This window comes from Chiloscyllium plagiosum, chromosome 14 (genome assembly GCF_004010195.1).
Source record: "Chiloscyllium plagiosum isolate BGI_BamShark_2017 chromosome 14, ASM401019v2, whole genome shotgun sequence".
Lineage (NCBI taxonomy): Eukaryota > Metazoa > Chordata > Chondrichthyes > Orectolobiformes > Hemiscylliidae > Chiloscyllium > Chiloscyllium plagiosum.
Window position 1 is genome coordinate 71,168,224 of NC_057723.1, and position 22,120 is coordinate 71,190,343.

The window sequence follows — 22,120 nt, forward strand, 5'->3', positions numbered from 1 at the left end:
CTACAGGTTTTCAGAATTACTGTAATGGTACAACAGTACAGGCGACCACTGTATCCACGGAGTCGGTTTCAGTTACCTGCAATTTACCGCAGCCCAAACATATTACAGGGAATGTTCCAGAAGCTGGAACAGGAGGCTGCAAGGAAGGTAAATTTCCTATTTTATCTATTTTGTAAATAAATATTCATCCTCACAAAAACAATACCTTGTGATTAAGTCGACACCCTAATTTCAGATTTAAAAATCCGTCTTCAAAATTCGACCTATACACGAGTATATATGGTACGAGTAGCCCTCATCGTTTTAGTGATCTTCTCCCATTGCCGTAAAAATGTTCAAGGCATAGTGCCCTCAACCCCACTCAATTTTCCTCTCCGTGGTTTCAGGGGCTCAGGCTGCTCCAGCGGAATGCTTCAAGATGGTGAACAGCGCGGGGGACACGTACGGTAACTGCGGCAGAGGCCCCGGGGGAAGCTACCGCAAATGCGAGACCAGGTAAAAGGAGCAACCAGTAACTTCACCAGCATTTGGACAGCCTTGTGCCATGTAACCAGGGATGGTGGGGAGGAGCGGAGAGAGGACTACACAATTGCTTCTTGGTGCAACAAATGGTCAGTGGCGTTTTGGCAGGTCGGCCATTTTGACCTGCCCTCAGGGGTCAAGAAGAGTTATTGAGGTGGAAAAGTAACTCCCGATTTGCAGTCTCCTCATTTGTTTGATTGCTAATGTACACACCGTCTAAAAGAAATAACCTGGATTTTTATGCCACCTTTCAAGAAATCAAGGGTTTGCAAAGTGCTTTATCGTCTTGAAGTGTCCTTGAGGTGCAGTCACTGATCATATTGTAGGGAGTAGATAGCAAAACGGCCACAAACATCATTCACTGGGCAGTTAGTTTTCCTTACAGTGAAAGAGTGGCACAATGGTTAGCACTGCTGCCTCACAGTGCCAGGGATCTGGGTCTGATTTCAGCCTTGGGTGACTGTCTGAGTGGAGTTTGCACATTTCCCCGTGTTTACTCTGGGTGCTCCATCTTCCCTCCAAAGTTGCACAGGTTAGGTGGATTGGGCTTGCGAAATGCATGGTCATAGGGTTGGGGTGGGTCTGGGTGGAATGCTCTTCAGTACGTCGGTGTGGACTTGATGGGCCAAACGGCCAACTCCCACACTATAGGGATTCCACGGTAAGTTACTTGATTCACACAGAGGATGTTCAGGGCCTGGAATTCATTGCCTGCAAGTGTTGGAAGAGGCTCTCAACTGCTTTTAATAGAAATACACCCGAAGTCCCATAACTTCCAGGGATATAGTTTGCTTGTTGATGCAATTAAGTTGTGCGTTTGTTGCTTGCCTGGTGTTGACATGGTGGGCCGGGTGGCCTCCATCAGTGCTGTACACTTTTCTTACATTTCCTAAACATTCGAAAGCTTTGAAGAGCAGGATTATCCATGGATCTGAGGAGAAGGGCAGGGTAGGGCAGAGGCTGTAAGGAGGGCAAGCATGGACGCAACATTGACGAATGGCCTATTCCTATGTTGTTGTGATTTCTGTGTTGTTCAAAGGATAAATATTCTTGCAGATTCCAGGGAGGACTTTGTTGTGCTGTTTTGAAATAGTGCTCTTGTATCTTTACTATCAACATGAGAAAGCAGACAGGACCTCAGTTAAACATCTCATCTCAGTTAAGCACTTCCTTGGCCTTGATTTTTGTGTTCAAATCTCTGCAGTGGAACTGGAAACTGAGATTTTCTGATTTAGATTAGAAGATGACACCAAATCGTACACAGCCAGAATCTGACTGAGGTAATATATTTGATCAAACATGACCATTGATAGACTTTTTTCACTGGAGTGTAGGAGTTTGAGGGGTGACCTGATCGAAGTTTATAAAATTGTGAGGCAGATAGATAAAGTGAATGTCAGGTGTTTTTCCCCTCAGGTGAGGGACTTGAAGACCAGGGGATATTTTTTAAGGTGAGAGGAGAAAGATTTGATAAAAAAAGATATGAGGGGCAACTTTTTTACACAGTGAGTGGTTCATGTGTGGAATTAACTTCCAAAGGAAATTAATGGTGGACGTGCATGCAGTTATAATGTTGAGAAAAGACATTTAGATAAGTACATGAATAAGAAATATTTGGAAGGATATGGGCCAAACACAGGCAGGTTGGACTAGCTTAGTTTTGGATTATGGTCAGCAAGGACTGGTTGGGCCGAAGGGTCTCTTTCTGAACTGTATGACTGTATGACCACAAGTAATATAACTTGCTGCCACTAACACTTCTGAACAAGTGATTAATAATGAATAATCCCACATTTTCATTTCCTCATTTCAGTCAAGCTGCTACGAACACCTACCAATTAGAGCCTACTCACTTTGTGTGCAGTATTGAGTGCAGCTCTGGAATCCACATTATAGGAGGATGTGAAAGCACTGGAGATGGTGCAGAGTGGATTTACCAGGATATTGCCTGGGCTGGAGAATTTTAGTTATAAAGAGAGATTGGGCTGATTGTGGTTGTTTTCCTTGGAGCAGAGAAGGCTGAGGGGGTGATGTGATTGAGATGTATCATGCTTTGAGTGGCATAGACAGGGTAGGCAGGAAGGAAGTTTTCCCTTGATGAAGGGATATGATATGGGGGCATCAATTTGAGCTAAGGGGACGGAGGTTTAGAGGAGATGCAAGGAAACTTTCTTTCACCTAGAGGTGGTGGTAATCTGGGACTCACTGCCTTGTCAGGGTAGGAGAGGCAGAAACTGTATTGCTGGAAAAGTGCAGCAGGTCAGGCAGCATCCAAGGAGCAGGAGAATCGAAACGTCGATTCTCCTGCTCCTTGGATGCTGCCTGACCTGCTGCGCTTTTCCAGCAACACATTTTCAGCTCTGATCTCCAGCATCTGCAGTCCTCACTTTCTCCTAGGAGAGGCAGAAACCCTCATCACATTTAAGAAGATTTTTAGTTGTGCACTTACGAGGCCAAGGCTACGGGCCAAGTACTGGAAAATGAGATTACAATAGTTAGATGCTTCATTTTGACCAGCACAGACTCAACAGGCCGATGGGCCTTTTTCTATCCTGTAGAGCTCTATAACAGTGACTTTCTGGGACAAACGAGAGAGAGTGATGTGATTGAGCAAGAGGGAGGGCAAAGGGTAAGAAATAGACTGTGGCAGTAATAGAAGAGAGATGGGACACATGTCACATTGTGAATGAAAAGGGAGGAGAAATCATCAAATGAGAGCAAGTCATGGAAAAGAGAGAAATCAATTAGAGGGCATCTAAGAGAGATTAACGGAGAGGAGGTGAAAGGGATTGCAGCAATGAGAGAGAGTGTGGGCAGAGAGACAGTGGGATTTGAATCTAGCCTAACACTGGCATCTGCAGAGTATACCTTAGCATACTTAATTCTGCAAATTTATTGTAAATGTCTCATTCTCCTGTGGAATTCATGTCGTTAAAGGTTGACGTTGAATTATTGGTGCCTTTGGAAAATAATTGATGCCATCGCTCTCAGTCCTGCTAACTTTTAAATATGTGTCTTTTTTACTGCGGAAGGAATGCCAAATGCGGGAAAATACAGTGTCAAAGTGCAGCGCAGAAGCCCCTGGATGCAAATGCAGTTGCCATAGACACCACGATAATCTTGGAAGGGAGGAAGGTGCAATGCAGAGGTACTCACGTGTACATGACTCCAGAGCTGGAAGGGGACATGCTGGATCCAGGGCTGGTCATGACTGGAACAAAGTGTACTGAGAAGCATGTGAGTAACTTCTGCTTTGCCAAAGGTTTGAGACCAAGTGGCCGGTGATCTTCAGCAGGTTTCGATTTTGGGCATTTTGCCGGCAATTGTGGAATGTCTACTTCTTGTGCGTTTTATACCCCATTAACATCAATGGCCACAATAAAATGGGGGTTATAAAGTTATAGAGTCATACAGCACAGAAACAGACCCTTCAGTTATCTTGTCCATGCCAAACGTGATCCCATACAAAACTAATCCCACCTGCCTGCTCCTGGCCCTTATCTCCCCAAACCTTTTCCTATTCATGTACTTATCCAAATGTCTTTTTTACATGTTGTAATTGTGCCCACATCCACCACGTCCTCAGGAAATTTCTTCCACAGGCGAACCACGCGCTGTGTAAAGATATTTGGCCCTCATGTCTTTTTTAAATGTCTCTCCTCTCACCTTAAAAATGTGCCCTCGAGGCGTGAAATCCCCTCTGTCAAGTTCTCAGCCCAGTACTGGGTACAGCCAATAGTACCTTGCAGTCTTTCAATATGGTGCACGCCCATGACCTGTCCACTTACCTTTGGTCCCAAAGGCAATTCCAAGTGCCCCTCTCCCCTTCACACTGAACCCCTATACTTACACTCCCTCCATAACCTCCCACCTCATCTTCCACTTCTCCCAAGTTTTGGCACTCTCCATTCCACTTTCCTCCTCTCTCCAGCTGCCCTTTACAATTTGCCTGTCTTTCAATCCCTCCCAATCTGTGTCCCTCTCATCGCTTCATGTTCTGACACTGGCCACTCCCTGCTCTTTCTTGGGGTCCCTTTGAAAAATGGGAATTCTCTAGTTTGCAAACTTCTTAATATCACTAGCACCGCTTCAGCATCTCCCAAAAATATCATCTTCTCGGAGCCAATGGGACATAAGTGCAGTCTATTTGATATAACGCAATAGTTCAATTCCCATGCGATCCCATGTTATAAGAAAATCACGTAATAGCAGCACCAATTAAACTAATGGGACCAGAATCGTAGTCAATAGAGGTAAGGAAAGTTTGCATTCTACATATAACGGTCTAAATTCATCGTTAGCGTTATTGCCAACTCGCATTGAAGAAACACGAATTATAGCAGAACCACTGCAGGAGTAAAGTACTGCAGTCACCGGAGATCTGAAACAGAAAGTGCTTGAGAAACTCAGCGGGTTTGGCAGCATCTGTGGAAAGAGGAACAGAATTAGTGTTTCTAAAGAGGAGTCATATCGGACATGAACCATTAATTGTTTCTCTCTGCACAGATTTGTTTTTACCCCAGTGACCAATCTTGATGCATCTGGGTCCTGATCATGTTGAAAAGCCCTGTCAGAGTTACAGCTGGAGTATGGTGGGAGTGTTGCGTATGTGTCCTCCCAATGGGGATTGCACTGTACATGAGATTGGCGAACATTCATAGCCTCCTGAAACCCATTCCTTTCCGCAATCACCACGCACCAGAAGAGGCACATTTGGAGTACTGTACAGAATCCAGAAGCAGAACCCAATCTGAATGCATCTTGTGGCTGTCTTATTAACTGGCTATTAGGGTTAACATAATATTAAGGGAAAATAGAGACATCTTTTCTGGGAGAAAGAAAGAATTGAAGGCAATGGTGAGCTTTCTTAAAAAAAACTATATTCTGGCAATCTAAGCACATCAAAATGGTTGGCATCTATTGTCCATGACTTGAGAAGCTGGTAGTAGAGCATAGAACATTACAGCGCAGTACAGGCCCTTCAGCCCTCGATGTTGCACTGACCTGTGAAACTGATCTGAAACCCATCTAACCTACGCTACTCTATTTTCATTCATATGTTTATGCAATGACCATTTCAATGCCCTTAAAGTTGGCGAGTCTACTACTGTTTCAGGCAGGGCATTCCACACCCTCTCTGTAACCTGCAATATCCTTCTGCACTGTCCACAACTCTACCGACTTTAGTGTTATCTGTAAATTTACTAACCCATCCTTTTACGCTGTCATCCAGGTTATTTATAAAAATGACAAACAGCAGTGGCCCCAAAACAGATTATTGCGGTACCTGACTAGTAACTGAGCTCCAGGATGAACATTTCCCATCAATCACCGCCCTCCGTCTTCTTTCAGCTAGCCAATTTCTGATCCAAACTGCTAAATCACCCTCAATCCCATCCCTTTGCACTTTCTGCAATAGCCTACTGAGGGGAACATTATCAAATGCTTTATAACACATACACAAATCCATATACACCACATCAGCAGCTTTACCCTTATCCACCTGTTTGGTCACCTCCTCAAAAAACTCAGTAAGGACTGTGAGGCACAACCTACCCTTCACAAAACTGTGTTGACTATCCCAAATCAACTTATTCCTCTCTAGATGATTATAAAGCCTATCTCTTATAATCCTTTCCAACACTTTATCCACAACCAAAGTAAGGCTCACTGGTCTACAATTACCAGGGTTGTCTCTACTCCCATTCTTGAGCAAGGGGACAGCATTTGCTATCCTTCAGTCTTCCAACATTATTCCTGTAGACAATGGTGACATAAAGCTCAAAGCCAAAGGTTCTGCAGTCTCCTCCCTAGCTGCCCAGAGAATCCTGAGATAAATCCCTTTCGGCCCAGCGACTTATCTATTTTCACATTTTCCAGAATTGCTAACGCCTCTTCCTTATGAACCTCAATCCCATCTAGTCTAATAGCCTGTATTTCAATATTCTCCTTGACAACATTGTCTTTCTCCTGTGTGAATACTGACGAAAAATATTCATTTAGCACCTCTTCTATCTCTTTAGACTCCACGCACAACTTCCCACGACTGTCCTTGACAGACCCTAATTTTCCTCTTGTCATTTGTTTATTCCTGACATACCTATAGAAAGCTTTAGAGTTTTCCTTGATCCGACCTGCCAAAGACTTCTCATATTCCTCCTGGCTCTTTTTAGCTCTCTCTTTAGGTCCGTCCTGGCTAACTTGTATCTCTCAAGTGCCCTAATTGAGCCTTCATGCCTCACCTTTGCATAAGCCTCCTTCTTCCTCTTGACAAGGGCTTCAAGTTCTTTAGTAAACCACGGTTACCTCGCTCAACAACTTCCTCTCTGCCTAACAGATACATACTTATCAAGGACATGCAGTAGCTGTTCCTTGAACAAGCTCCACATTTCAATTGTACCCATACCCTGCAGCTTCCTTTCTCATTCCATGCATCCTAAATCTTGCCTAATTGCATCATAATTGCCTTACCCCAGCTATAGAACTTGCCTGCGGTATATACCTATCTCTTTCCATCGGTAAAGTAAACTTAACCAAATTGTGATAATTATCACCAAAGTGCTCACCTACCTCCAAATCTAACACTTGGCCTGGTTCATTACCCAGTACCAAATCCAATGTCACCTCACCCCTTGTTGGCCTGTCTACATACTGTTTCAGAAAACCCTCCTGGACACATTGGACAAAAACTGACCCATCTAAGGTACTCAAAATATAGCATTTCCAGTCAATATTAGGAAAGTTAAAGGCCTCCATAAGAACTACCCTGTTACTCTCACTCTTATCCAGAATCATCTCTGCTATCCTGCCCTCTATATCTCTGGAACTTTTCGGAGGCCTATAGAAAACTCCCAACAGGGTGACCTCTCCTTTCCTGTTTCTAATCTCAGCCTATACCACCTCAGTCAACAAGTCCCCATCAAACGTCCTTTCTGCCACTGTAATACTGTCCTTGACTAATAATGACACACCTCCCCCTCTTTTACCGTTCGGACTGAAACATCAAAACACCAAAACCTGCAATAACCATTCCTGTCCCTGCTCTACCCATGTCTCCAAAATAGCCACAACATCGAAATCCCAGGTACCAACCCATGCTGCAAGTTCACCCATCGTATTCCAAATGCTCCTGGTGTTGAAGTAGACACACTTCAAACCAACTCCTGCCTCAGTACACTCCTACGACCTTGAAACCTTATTCATGATCTCACTACTCTCAACCTACTGTACACTGGAGCTACAATTGCGGTTCCCATCCCCCTGATGGATTAGTTTAAATTCTCCCGAAGAGCATTATCAAACCTCCCTCCCCCAGGATACTGGTACCCCTCCGGTTCAGGTGAAGACCATCCTGTTTTAGAGGTCACACCTACCCCAGAATGAGCCCCAATTATCCAGGTATCTGAATCCCTCCATCCTGCACCATCCCTGTAGCAAGGTGTTCAACTGCTCTCTATCTCCCTATTCCTCGCCTAGCACAGGTAACAAACCCAGAGATAATAACTCTGTTTGTTCTAGCTCAAAACTTCCACCCTAGCTCCTTAATTTCTGCCATACATCCCCATCACTTTTCTTACCTATGTTGTTAGTGCTTATGTGGGCCGGTCATGGACCAGAGCAGATCCCTTCCAAACATTTTAAGAAGGTAGACTAGACCCTAACATTTTCTTATTTTAAAAGACAGATGTGAAGTGCTGTGTTTCAGATGCAATGCAACTGGTCAAACTACTCAATGTTAAGCAAAACAATTTAGTTAAACTCTATGGTTAAAATATACACAAAAGAAAGAGGGATTTAGACTAGCTTGACTATTGGAAAACCTAACCAAATAGTAAATACAGTATCTATCACTAATTAACTGTTCAAATATAGTAACATCCCTTAAACACACCTCTTGTCAAAAAGGCAAATTCAGGCACAGATTCTCACATGAAGTTCTCCAATCCAGGATGAAGCAGCATCAAGAGAAAATTCAGAGAGTGTAGCAGCCAGGAAACATTCACTGAAGCTTCCAACTCTTGAGACCCCAGTGGCTTCCGCTTAAAACTAAACCCACCCCCCCACCCCCCAACAAAAAATGAGAAAGCCAGGTCTGTGAAGGTTGGCCAGGCTTCTTCCATTGTTCTAACTTTAAAAATGAACCCTAAGGCCTTACAAATTGTTTGCGTTCTCAGAGATAGCTCAGCACCTCTGCCTTACAACCTCTCTTCAAAAAAAACCAGGACAAAGTAACCTCTTAAAGTGACAGCAGTTGCAATCGATGTAGTAAATGAACCACTACAGTGCTGTTAGACTGGAATTCCAATGATTTGTTCCCATTAATCTGTGTGAACCCTAACGGTCATTTCCTGTCGCTAAACAATCCTTTTGTTCTCACAGATATGCTTTGAAGGACAGTGTCAGAATGCTTCGTTTCTGGAGGCGGATGAATGTATCGCAAAATGCCACAACCATGGGGTAGCAACCTAATTTCTCTCAGTCTTTGCTGTCACATGTAATATTACATAATGGAAACAGGCACCTTAGCCGGACCTGCTCGTGTGAGCAAATTCAAAAGCAGAGGTTACTGGAAAAGCTCAACAGGTCTGGCAGCATCTGTGAAGAGAAATCAGAGTTAATGTTTCGGATTGAGTGACCCTTCCTCAGAACTGGTGGTAGCTAGGAAAATGTTGGTTTTTGTGCAGAAGGGTGGAGGGAAGGATTAAGGAGTGAACAGTAGGTGGGGATAGAGCCCAAAGAGAGAAAAGAAATGTACGGTGACTCAGTGGTTAGCACTGCTGCCTCACAGCGCCAGGGCCTTGGGTTTGATTCCAGCCTCAGGCGACTGTCTGTGTGGAGTTTGCATATTGCCCATGTGGGTTTCCTCCCACAGTCCAGTGATGTGCAGGTTAAGTGAACTGGCCATGCTAAATTGACTATAATGTTCAAGGATGTGTCGGTTAAGTGCAGTAGCTAGGGGAATGGGTCTGGGTGGGATACTCTTTGGAGAACTGGGGTGGAATTTTTGGGCAAATGGCCTGTTTTCACACTGCAGAGATTCTCTGATTCAAGGAGTAGATAACAATCTGGCTAGGAGGTAGCTGTTAATGGAGACTGTTAGTGACTAACAATAGGTAGAAGCTATGTGATAACACACTCTCAGCCAGATCATTATCCACTCCTTTGTCTGTCCAACTGTTTTTCTTCAGCCAGAGAGTGGTGAATCTGTCGAATTCACTGCCACAGAAGACTGTGCAGGCCAGATCATTGAGTATATTTAAGACAGAGTTGGATAGGTTCTTGATTGTCAAGAGGATCAAGGGTTATGGGGAGAAGGCAGGAGAATGGGGTTGAGAAACTTATCAGCCATGATTGAATGGCGGAGCAGAGTTGATGGGCTGATAGGCCTAATTTCTGCTCTAATAGTTTTATGGTCTCTTTGGGTTCTATCCCCACCTATCATTTACTTCTTATCCCCCTGCCCCCACCCTATCTTCTGAATATAAACCGACATTTTCCCAGCCACTATCAGTTCTGAGGAAGGGTCACCAGACCCAAAACGTTAGGTCTGATTTCTCTCCACAGATGGTACCGGACCTGCTGAGTTTTTCCAGCAACTTCTGTTTTTGTTTCTGATTTACAGCACCCGCAGTTCTTTCTGTTTTTATTGAGCGTATGAGCAAATTGTTTGAATTGTATTTGCCCTCCCTGATGTCATATGCATTTGTTCTGTTTTGCTTCCTATGCCTATCCAACCTAACATTGAATGTTGACTTTAATAAATCCAGGGCATTACATTTGGACTGTCAGTGCAGATCAAACTCAACAAGAGTCAAGTAAGAGAAAGTGAGGACTGCAGATGCTGGAGATCAGAGTTTGGTGCTGGAAAAGCACAGCAGGTCAGGCAGCATCTGAGGAGCAGGAGAATTGATATTTCGGGCATAAGCCCTTCATCAGGAATGAGCCTGATGACTGGGCTTCATTCCTGATGAACGGCTTATGCCCGAAACGTCGATTCTCCTGCTTCTCGAATGCTGTGTGACCTGCTGTGCTTTTCCAGCACCACACTTAAGAATCAAGTAACAGCTTGCAGAAAGCAGAGAAGGGAAGAGAGAGGCAATGAACCCCAAACAGGAATGAGCAGCCAAGTAGTGAGGTGAATAAAGGCAAGGCCTAAGAATTAGGTTTTTGAAGAGAAGGTCTAACAGGTTAATAAGGTGGAGATGTTTAGAAAGAGTGTGGGTCCACTTGGCTTGATGGAGGAGATGATCAAGCTTTGGAACACAGGAACTCAGTCACGGAAGAGCAGAGAGCATTGGGTTGGGATGTAGAGCATTGAGGAATTAGAGAGCCAAGCTGGCAAGGGAATTGCAAGCCAGCTCAAGATCTTTGAAAGAGCACAAAGTTGCAAATTTTGGCCGATGAAGCGATTTTGACCAAAGAATCACATATAAGGTATTGGGTTTGTTGACTGTCTTTTCTTATTGGCCTAGGTTTGTAACAACAAGCATAACTGTCACTGTGAGGCGGGCTGGGCACCTCCATTCTGTAACAAGCCTGGGTATGGAGGCAGCGTGGACGGTGGAGTTGGAGCGCCAGACTGTAAGTGGGCAATGATTGCTGTCTGTCACTGTGCTGCATTCCACTGCATTCAGTCCTGGGCACTATGCTACAGGAATCAGCAAAGCTGATTAACCAGACTGATATCGTTGCTGAAAGATTTGAAATCCTTGAGGTAGGAGCAGGAGTAGGCCTTTAGCGTTCTATGTTGCTCCATTATTCAGTAAGATCATGGTTGATCTGATTACGATCTTAACTCTACTTTCCTGTCTGTGCGCCCCACCAATAACTCTCATATGAAAACAAAATACTGTGCGTGCTAGCAATCTAAAATGGAAACAGAAAACGCTCGAGAAACCCAGCAGGTCTGGCAGCATCTGCAGACAAAGAAACAGAATTAATGTTTCAATGACTGTACATTGGAAACCTCTGACTTCCCTGTAGGTGAGAAAACTGTTCAAGTCAGCTCTGAATGTACTTCATGACAAAGGCTCCACAGGTAGAGAATTCTGAATTCTTAATAACCTGCAGAAACAGGCAGTTGCCCCTTACCTCTGCCTTTATTAGGAAACTGCTTAATTTGAAACTGGCCCCTTCGATCTAGATTTCCCACAGAAGGGAAAACATCCTCGTTCAATCTTGCCTGGTCAAGTCTCCTCAAAAAGTGCTTCAATGGGTCCTTTTCTCAAAGGAATAATCCAGTGAACCTTCACTGAAGGTCCAAACATGTGTATCCCTCTTTAAATAAGGAGACCAAAAAGGTGTACTGTGCCAAAAGTTTTCTTAAAGATTACCTACGGTAGGGAAACAGGCCCTTCAGCCCAACACGTCCACACCAACCCTCCAAAGAGGTTCTAACATACCAAACACTATAGGCAATTTCGCATGGCCAATTCACCTGGCCTGCAAATCTTTAGATTGTGGGAGGAAACCCACACAGGTACAGGGAAAATGTGCAAACTCCACACAGACAGTAACCCAAGGCAGGGATTGAACCTGAGTCCCTGGCATTATGAGGTAGCAGTGCTAACCACTGAGCTACCGTGCCACCCCAAATTATGAGGAAAGGTTGCATAGACTGGTATTATAATCCCTTCAGTACAGAAAATTAAGGATCTGAAGATATTTTATTGAAATACGTAAGAAATTGAGGAGGGTCTTGTGTGCAGTGTATTATGGATTAGGCCAGATCCCGTCAAGAAGATCACTCAGACCCTAAATTTTCTAGTTGTTTTAAGCAGGTGTAAAGTGGACATTCCAGGAGTGATGCATCTGGCCAAACTACTCAGTTTTAAACAAAACACGATTTATTCACAAACCACTGAATGAAACATGAGCAAAAGAGAACCAAAGTTAGAATAACTTAAACTATCTGAAAATCCAGTCGACTCTATCGCATCTTAACAATGCTGTTCCAAATACAGGGGAACCTCAATTATCCGAACAAGATGGGCGGGCACTATTTCGTTCGGATAATTGATTATTCAGTTAATCAATTAAATGCCTTTCCTCTGGGGCTCGGAGTTTTTAAAGTCTGCTCCTCGTTCAGGACACTGCAGTAGCATATAGCACGTGGGACCCCACCCCTCCCACCCTTGTCCAACACCCGCTCATCCCCCGCCTGCTCCCAACCCCGTCCAACACTGCCCCATCCCCCAAAACCCTTCCAACACTGCCTCCCGCCCCCAACCGCCCATTACCTCCCCCCGCCNACCCCCCCACCCCCGGCCTGGCCCAATGCTACACACCCCACCATCCCCATCCAGCACAGCCCCCACCCCCTCTCTGGGGCAGCCAGACTGGACAACAACAACAAGACTGCTGCTGCTGCCTTTGTGGGATAAGTCTCCAAATAGCGCGCACATGCGCACAATCTTCACGCACAACCTTTTTCTGCAACATTTTGACAGGTTCCACTTCTGCCTGTACACGACAATGTTGGTCAGATTATCTGGAAAGAAGGGTGGTTTAAGGGTACACCCCTCTGTAGAACACCAAGGAAAGTGTGGGGAGAGAGAGAGAGGGCGGGAGGTCAGTCATTTGAAGACAGTGCCTGTTTAATCACTGTAAACAAAAGACGCGATCACTGCTGGAAACACGTCTTTGATGTAATGTTTTTATCGGGACCTCGTGATCTCCTTCAGATAATCCGATTTTCGGATAATTGGTCTTCGGATAATCGCGGTTCCTCTGTATTTGCAACATCCCCAAGAACACTCCCTTGGCAAAAAAAGGTAAAATCAAACCCAGGTTCTTACAGGAGAGATGTCGGAGAGAGTGAGGGTGAGCGTGGAGCTGCTTCTTTGGGTCCCCAGCTAAAACTTGACCAGCTGCTGCAAACAAAACAGCCAGACTGCTAAAACCAAACCAGACCCTGAAATGGGAGAACTGGCCACTCCCCTTTCATTGTAGAAGTGTTTTAAAACAACGTTTTAAAACTTTTTCAAGTAGATAGTTCCAGACATATCAGTACCTCTGCCTTTATGACCCCTCTGAAAATAAAACATGGACAGCATAACATTGTTAAAGGAGCAGCATCGTCACAAGTGTTAATGTCACTACCTCTGGGGCAGAAGGGCAGAGGTAAAATTTCACCTGTTGTGGAGATGTTTCAAACACGTCTGGACAATTTCTTGAGGAGTCTTAGCAGGATGGATGCTAAAAGGATGTAGTAGCGACTATAACTAGAGGGCACAGTTTAAAATAAAACAGTCTCCCATTTAAGATGGAGGTGTGAAGATTTTGTTTTCTTGCTGATAGTTGTTTTGTGGAACTTCCCTGACCAAAAAAGGTGTTAGAAGCGTCATTGAGTATTTTATGGCAGATATAGATAGACTTTTGACTAACAACAGAGTCAAAAAATATTGAGGGTGGCCTGGTTAAGGCTAGAATTCGTTCAGCCATTGTAATACCAAAAGGCGGAGTAGATGCGAGGGACCAAATACTCAAACCCTGTTCCTAATTTTTATATTCTTAAAAGATAGGTAAAGAGAAATGATTTTCTCTGGTGAGGGGCAGGCCAGTAATATCAAGAAAGATCTCTTCACGCCAGGAAACTTCATCACTTGAAAAAAGGTTTTGAAGATCAATTAAAAATTTCATCATCGAGATTGATAAATTTTTGTTTGGCTAACTTATTCAGTTTACAGAACCAAGGTCGGTAGATAGGGTTAAAATATGGATTATCCTGCATTTAATTAAAGAAGTTCCAAAGTGCGGTCTGGCTAATGCTGTTCCTCTAAAATGATCGATGCCAAAATCTAGATTGAATCTTCTGTCCAAGACAGCAAAAAAAAACAACAGATGTTTGGGCACTTTGTCTTTTTGTTTTAACTATTGAGTGCTTCCATGACTCACTTGGTAGCCTTCTCAATTCTGGCTGTCAAAGTTCTCAGTTCAAGACAGCTCTGTGGCATGAGCATAAAAATCTAAATTGACCCTCCTCTGCAATATTGAGGGGGCATTGCACTGTCAGAAATGCCACCTTTTGGATGAAATGTTAAATTGACTGCCTGTCCTCCTGTTCAGATGAAGGAACAGTTCCAGTGACAATATTACTATTGACTAACCCACCCAGGATAACTCCCCTTCTTAAGATTAGTGCCCTGAGATAGTTTACCTCTACCCGAGAGGGCAGGCACTTGCTACTCTCTAATTTGTGGTGTCTGTTCTAGAATTTAAGAAGCTTTAGCCTCTGTGTTAAAGAACTTTGGGTTCAGGTTCCACTCCAGACACAAGAGCTCATCATTGAAGCTGATAGAATAGAAACTGGAATAACTTACTCAAAGTTAACGATTGGATCCTCTGGCCAAGTTCAATTCCAGACCCCTGCTGAGATCGCCAGTCAGATCTTGACCAAGAATTGGATTTTAAGTTTAAACCTGTGAAGGTAGTAAAAGCACCTTTGCTGATGTGGTGCAAGAGACAGTTGGTCAGCTGCTCAAGATGGGAATCGAGTAGCACTGGTATTAAAAATTCCCGATAGAGGGCTTATGCCTAGACCGTCGACTCTCCTGCTCCTTAGATGCTGCCTGACCTGCTGTGCTTTTCCAGCACTATCCTTTTTGACTCTGACTCTCCAGCATCTGCAGTGCTCACTTTCTCCCAGTTATTACACTGTAAAAGTAGCATCCAAATAGCCAGCGACTCTCAGTGCTCTGTGGAGTTGCTGGTAGCCAGGCATTAAGGGTGGAGTTCCCCTCCCTGGAACAAGCACAATACTTGGTGACGACACAAGGGGAACAGTTGGACAAGTTTGTCCCCTCCTCGCCACCTCACTTCAGTTCTGGATGATCTGGTTATTTGTTGGCCACTTCACCATCATCAGTTAATGCCGTCAAGTGGTCAATAAATGACCAGATCATCCACCTTCCCAGCTACGAGTGTGAGAAAGGTGGCTACCTGCCTGCTGGAGTGGGCAGTGAGGCTGCAGCTGGCGAATTTATTTGCCCCATAGTCGGGCACTTAGGAGTATGGATGGGGAGTAGGAGGATAGCTTCTGAAAGGTCCCTTTCTGCTCTCTCCTCTGAACCCTCCCTGACCTTCCTTTCATTGTGATCCCCAGCCCCGGATAGGAAAATAAAAAAATTACTTACCATCTCAGCATGGAGGGAGGTTTAGGCCTCTGACTAGCCGGCAACCTCTGGCAACCCAGAAGGATGATGTGGAGGCCTGTGACAGGCTGAGAAACTCACCTACATGCACCTATCAACTCTTAAACTAGACATATGGCATGTGACTGAAGAGGTGTCTCAAGGGCAGTGCTTTCATTACCACTTAATGCACATCCCACTCCGCCCTCCCATTTACTACCAAGAAAAAGATATGTTCCACCCTAAGGTTCAATTTACGAACATCAATTTGAGGTGTTTGGAAATGGATAATGCTTTCATTTTGGGAGCACTCAGTCAGTCTCAATACTGCCGGCTTGTTACAACATGGAATTGCTACAGGCTTCTGAAGTGGCGACAGAGGAGGTGATGGCTTAGTGGTATTGTTGCTAGGCAATTAATTCAAAGACCCAGCTAAAGTTCTGTCGACGTGGGTTCAAATCCTGCCATGGTAGATGGTGGAATTTGAATTCAATAAAAATCTGGAATTAAGAGTTTAATGATGACTGTAAAACTGTTGTCAATTGTTGGGGAAAACCCCTCTTGGTTATTAATGTCCTTTAGGGAAGGAACATATCCTCACCTGGTCTGGCTTACATGTGACTCCAGAACTATAGCAACATGGTTGACTCTTAACTGCCCTCTGGTCAACTGGAAATGAGCATAAAATGCTGGCTTAGCCAGTGAATCCCACACTCTGATTGAATTAGAAAAAGCATGTTTCGTTTAATGACTTCAGGATAACCCCAAAGTCCTCTCTGACCAATCAGCTATCCATGGTGTGCGAGCACTATTGTATTGTTGGGAACATGCAGCAGCTAATTTGCACACAGCAAGATCCAACAAGCAAGGAGTGATAATGGTTGATCAAGCTGCTGTTGGTTGAGTTGAAAGTATTGGTCATGGCTTTAAGGAGAATTCTCCTCGTTTTCTTTTACATCTACCCAAGAGGACAGTATACTGTCCCAACTGAAAGTTGAGACCTCCAACGATCTATCACCCCTTCAGTATTAGACTGGAACACCAGCCTGGGTAATGAGCTGACATGACTGGAGTGGATGACATTCTGACCGAGAGGTGAGAGGGCTGCAATGCAGCTGATATTCCTCGGACCCTTTCATCCAGGAGAAACTCTCTGCTTTGCACATGAACCAATTCCCAGAGGCATGTAGAGAAAATGACAAACAGTGAGGTGCCTATCTCTCCTAGTTCAGATTAATTTATTTTGTTTAACAGTTGAATGAAAACATGACAACGTGGATGCAGAATCTTTAAATCTTTGTAAGGCAGAGGTAGATAGAGTTTTCATTACCAAAGGGATGAACGATTATCGGGGATGTGCAAAATAATGGAGTTAAGGCTAAAATCAGATCAGCCATGGTCTTTTCGAATGGTGGAGCAGGTTTCAAGCGCCAAGTGGTCTACTCCTGTTCCTCATTCATATGTTCAAGGCAGCAGCAGATTATGTTTATTCCAACATGACATTTATATTTCATAAATATGATTGAGAGTAAATTAAAAGTGAGTCTCACATGAACTAAAAACAGAGAGTGCTGGAGAAAGACATCAGTCTAGCAGCATCAGTTAAGCGAGTTAATATTTTTGACTTCAGTGACCCTTTCTCAGAATGGTTCTGGACTCGAAACATTGACTCTGCTTTTCACTCAACAGATGCCGCCAGACCTGCTGCGTTTCTCCAGCATACTCTGCTTTTGGTTCAGATTTCCAGAATCCAGAAGCTTTGTGTTTATTCATATGAACCAATATGTTTTTGCAGACAACAGCCTGATTGTGGTGGGAATTGTGGTGCCAATTGTATTGTTGCTGTGTGGCATTGCAGTAACTCTGCATTACTGCTATCGACGAAGAAACAACATCTGTCCGAAGGACATCAAGAACTTAGGGCCTGATGACAAACAGTTCTGGTAATTTGACCTTTATGTCTAACTTATCTCACATTTTCAGAGGGAATCTCTGTCACCTCCATTATTCTTTTATGTGACACTAATTTTACTCATGAACTGATTCCAGCTGTTCTCCTATGAGCAAGAAGGTCCAGGCTACAATTTCCTTTAAGAAAATTGGGGCTCCTCAGGGAGCCAGTCTGTATCTTCTCATCACTCGATTGTTCTGCTGGGTCAGGGATTCCAAATGACATCTGTCCTTTTGCAAATAACTTGCTAACCATAGATAGCCATCATAAACATAGATACTGAGGGAATATTCAGCCTTTGTTCCTCCTTTACCTCAGAGTATTTGGAATTATTTGAAGTTGACCTCAGTGACCCAGGTCATAAACTCTATAAGAAACCTTTGGGTGACTAATATCTTAGGAGGTTAAACCATATTGCTACCATGATTTGTCAAGAGGGGAGTCCAGGAATCTGTCCACCAAAAATTGAACTGGGCTATTCTGGCACCTCCTAGTGATCACTGCGGGAGTGGCAACTGAAGTGTGGGTCCCCTGACCTTTGCAAATACATATGGAGGAGTGGACCAAGCAAATTGAAAGACAATGAGAGTGAGCAACGCTCTCCATAGGAAATGGAAAGATTTCATACCAAACTTTCCTGAGATTTTATTTGCATTTATTTTTTCAGAATGATTAGGGATTGGAAACAAAATATGATGTCATAAAGCTGCTGAAGGTTAAGGCAGTTTTTCTCAATGACGTGAAGAGATGTCCAATGCTATAAGCTGCTGAATTGGGTTGTGATATGTAAAGACTACAGCATTGTCTCTCAGATGCTCCTGTCCATCCTCTCTTTTAAAGAGATTTTTCACAGTTATCCCAAGCTTTGATACCACTCCATCAGTCTACAATTTTTTTACAATCCTCCATCTTCCATATAGTGTCTCAGCCTAATACAGAGGTTGATCCCAGATTATGTAGCGATACTGCACCATTCTAACCTGAGTGATGAGGTTATAACGCATTGTTCATAGCATTGCATTATATATGTTCTAATTGTCTAGAACCCCTTAATACTTTTGCAAAAGCAAAATACTTCAAATGCTGAGAACCTGAAATTGGAGCAGAAATTGCTGGAGAAACTCAGCAGGTCTGGCAGCATCTGTGGAGAGACAAACAGAGTTAATATTTGGACATCTCTTCACGTCATTGAGAAAAACTGCCTTAACCTTCAGCAGCTTTATGACATCATATTTTGTTTCCAATCCCTAATCATTCTGAAAAAATAAATGCAAATAAAATCTCAGGAAAGTTAATATTTCAAGTCTGACCCAACTCGTTCTGAGCAAGAATCAAGTTTGACTCAAACTGTTTCTGTTTCCACTGCCAAATCTGCTGATTGTTTCCAACACTTTTGCCTTTTATTCCTTCATGCTGTGACGTTGTTGTCGGGTCTAAAGCAGAAAGATTGGCTCTCAATATTATGATTGCACACCCCCACACACAAATGCATGCACATTCTGTCAAAAAACCCTGTCAAAAAACGGACAAAAATATACATACATGAGTGCACACGCAACACACAAATACAATACAAATGGAGAGGCTGAAGCTTTGAGGCTGAGGCTATGTTCTTAAGTTCCCTCATACTGCCACAAAACCTTCACACAAACATTAATACTCAGGCTTTTAAGCATGTATACTCACACATACACATGTCTGCACACACAAACACATGCATACATGTGTGCACACACAAGTACACACACACCAATAAATACACACATGCGTGAGCACACGCGCACACACACACACAGACAAACACATACACATTGAATCACAGAACTGTAACAACATAAAAGGAAGCCATTCAGCCCACCATGTTTGCACTACAATCGTGACTTAGTGCCATGCTCCCATCCTTTCTCCAAAGCCCTCCTCATTATTTCTGTTTAGGTAGTCATCTAATGCATTCTTGAGTACCTCTGGCCGGTCACCTGCCCCTTGACATGTGCCCTACAGCCGTTTCTGTGATATCCATGACCCTAATACCAGGAAGGCAGCACATCATCCTGAAGTCACTCTGTGATTGCGGGAACATCTGTCTGTTCTTCACTCTTCTTCCTTCTCCCCGGTGGCGCGATGAGCCTGGAGTTTGCTATTCTTCTCTGAGAAGCCATCACCTGCACCTTTATCTAGAAAGGAGGAATGAAAGTTGAGCAGGACATCAGTGGGGATGACCTGCCTGGTTCTCTTGTACTCTCTGCTGGTTCCCGTTGCCAACTCCCTGCATACCCCTAACTTGTGGTGTGACCATCTCTATCCATGTAGCTCTCAAGCTTTGGTGTTGCACCACACTGATTCCAGCAGCTACTTAAGTTATGAAACCCAGAGCTCAGCTTTCTGCAGCCACCAACGCTTATTGTACGTGTTCATCTTGGGTGCATGAAGTGTTCATTATTCCATATTCCTCATGGCTGAGCTGCCCTGACATAACTTAAGCTTACTTTTGTAGTATTAACTAGAAACTGAACATTCGAGGTAAGACTGTACATACAGGCACAGAATCTTCTAACGAGCATTAATACGTCCAGACTGAAAAGCATGTGTGCACACACATATCAATGCACATAAACATACATGCATGCACATATGCACATGCAATCGTACAGATGCAAACAATCACATGACTCTTAAACAAGGAAGAAGAAAGATCAGGTCTGACATAACTGAACACTGACACACTCTCTAGCAGACATCAGTGTGCCCATATTCCTGTAGATATAGATCATTCTGCTGTAACATGAGTTTCGTCAACACAAATTGGCTATAACACGATTGACGAAGTGTGGCCATTGTTTGCACAACACACACTTTCAACTGAATGGATATGGCGATTTTCTATCAGTGACCTTGTACAGCATGATTTTCTATAGCAGTTTTCCACAGCACAATTTTCGATAGTGCGAGGTTACAGAGGAACACAACTGTTGTGTTATAGAACAATCTGTACGCAAGAACACGCTTGAATATGTTCATCAAGTTCCCAACCTAAAGAAATTTGTTTGTTTGCACTTTAACGGAATCGATGTTTGAAATTTTACAATGTGTTATTTAAGCAGAGTATGAGCTATCCTGTTTCTTTTCCCAGTGATAATAACGTGGACCAGAAAATTAAAAACGGCCACTCAAACCCAACCTTCCAAATCAGAAACAAAGATACAAAGGTAAGCTTAAGAGAAAATGGTACGAATTCAGGGGAAGGGAATATCCAGTGGAAGAGTTAACTCCATAAATGGCTTACTGGGTATTTGATAGATGATATATTGGACTGACGAGACCTGAAGGCCCCTGATTCAATTTCTAGCTTGCAGTGAGACAACTGAACCAGTGCTTGGTTACACAGCACTTAATATCAGAATGATCAGTGAGTAATCGTTATTTTTCAGAGTCATCATGGCTGAATGTCAATCAGACTTGGAAGATGATCAGTATCAACTGGGATATCTTAGAACGTAGTCTTAATGTATTGCAGTACAGAGACTAGTCAAGTGAACCATGTATTCACCATCTAATTCCTGCCCATGCCCTTTTGCACTCAATGCCTTGTTCAAGATAACAATCCTCTTCCTTTTTAAAATAAGTACGAGTCAACAATAATTCCTCATTCTTCCAATCCATTGCGCAAAGAAACATTTTTCCAAACTTCGCTTTCTTTTTCTGAACTTGTGACACCCTGTTACTATTTAACCAACCATTGAAACCCTCTACTGCAACTCAACCTGCCACAACCCTCTGAAAATCTGATTAATTTAACCCTCTCAGAGCCAGTGCATTTTTTAAAAGTCTCAACTTTAATTCCAAAACCTCCTTCCTCCTAACTTTCTAATGAATCTAGGTTTCTGTTATGTATTATGGACCAGGCCAGACCCCCTTAAGAAGGTAGCCTAGACTCTAACGTTTCATTATGTTAAAGGTAGATGTGTAGTGGATATTCCAGGTGTGATGCAGCTGGTCAAGCCAATCGGCTTTAAGCAAAACAGAATTTATTTAAACAATACATTTGAAACATGAGCAAAAGAAAGTAGAATTTAGAAGAATTTAACTATTTGATAACTCGCCCGACTAAATACAGCAACTTAACTAATTAACTGTTCCGATCGAGTAACATCCTATAGACACACGTCTTGGCAAAAAGGTAAATTCAAACAGAGATTCTTACAGGCAGGAGGGAACAATATCCAGAGAGAGATCTCAGGGAAAGGTCAGTTAGGAATCATTTACTGAAGCTTGCAACCCTTCTGGTACTCACTCATCTTGTGACTATTACAGCTAAAAAACACACAGGAAAACCTGAACTGGGAAAAGGATGTCTCCCCTTCCATTGTTAAACTGTTTAAAAAATAATCCATGTCCTTAGATCCCTCGGCACCCCTGGCTTTACAAACTCTCTTCAAAAAGCTTAGGACACAAAAATCTTTTTAAAGTAACAGCATTGTCATATAAGTCTAGTTGATAAACCCAAATTGGTGCAATA

The 22,120-nt window shown here is 43.3% G+C and overlaps 1 protein-coding gene across 2 annotated transcripts in view; it reads left to right on the top strand.

The window, feature by feature from the left end:
* Window positions 1-22,120, top strand: part of adam19b (ADAM metallopeptidase domain 19b) — a 169,670-nt gene that overhangs the window by 121,226 nt on the left and 26,324 nt on the right. For both annotated transcript variants that reach the window (XM_043703985.1, XM_043703984.1), the window contains exons 15-20: window positions 387-495; window positions 3,555-3,759; window positions 8,902-8,979; window positions 10,995-11,103; window positions 17,449-17,596; window positions 20,735-20,810. In XM_043703985.1, coding sequence (XP_043559920.1) covers window positions 387-495; window positions 3,555-3,759; window positions 8,902-8,979; window positions 10,995-11,103; window positions 17,449-17,596; window positions 20,735-20,810 — 725 coding nt within the window. The remainder of the gene's footprint in view (window positions 1-386; window positions 496-3,554; window positions 3,760-8,901; window positions 8,980-10,994; window positions 11,104-17,448; window positions 17,597-20,734; window positions 20,811-22,120) is intronic.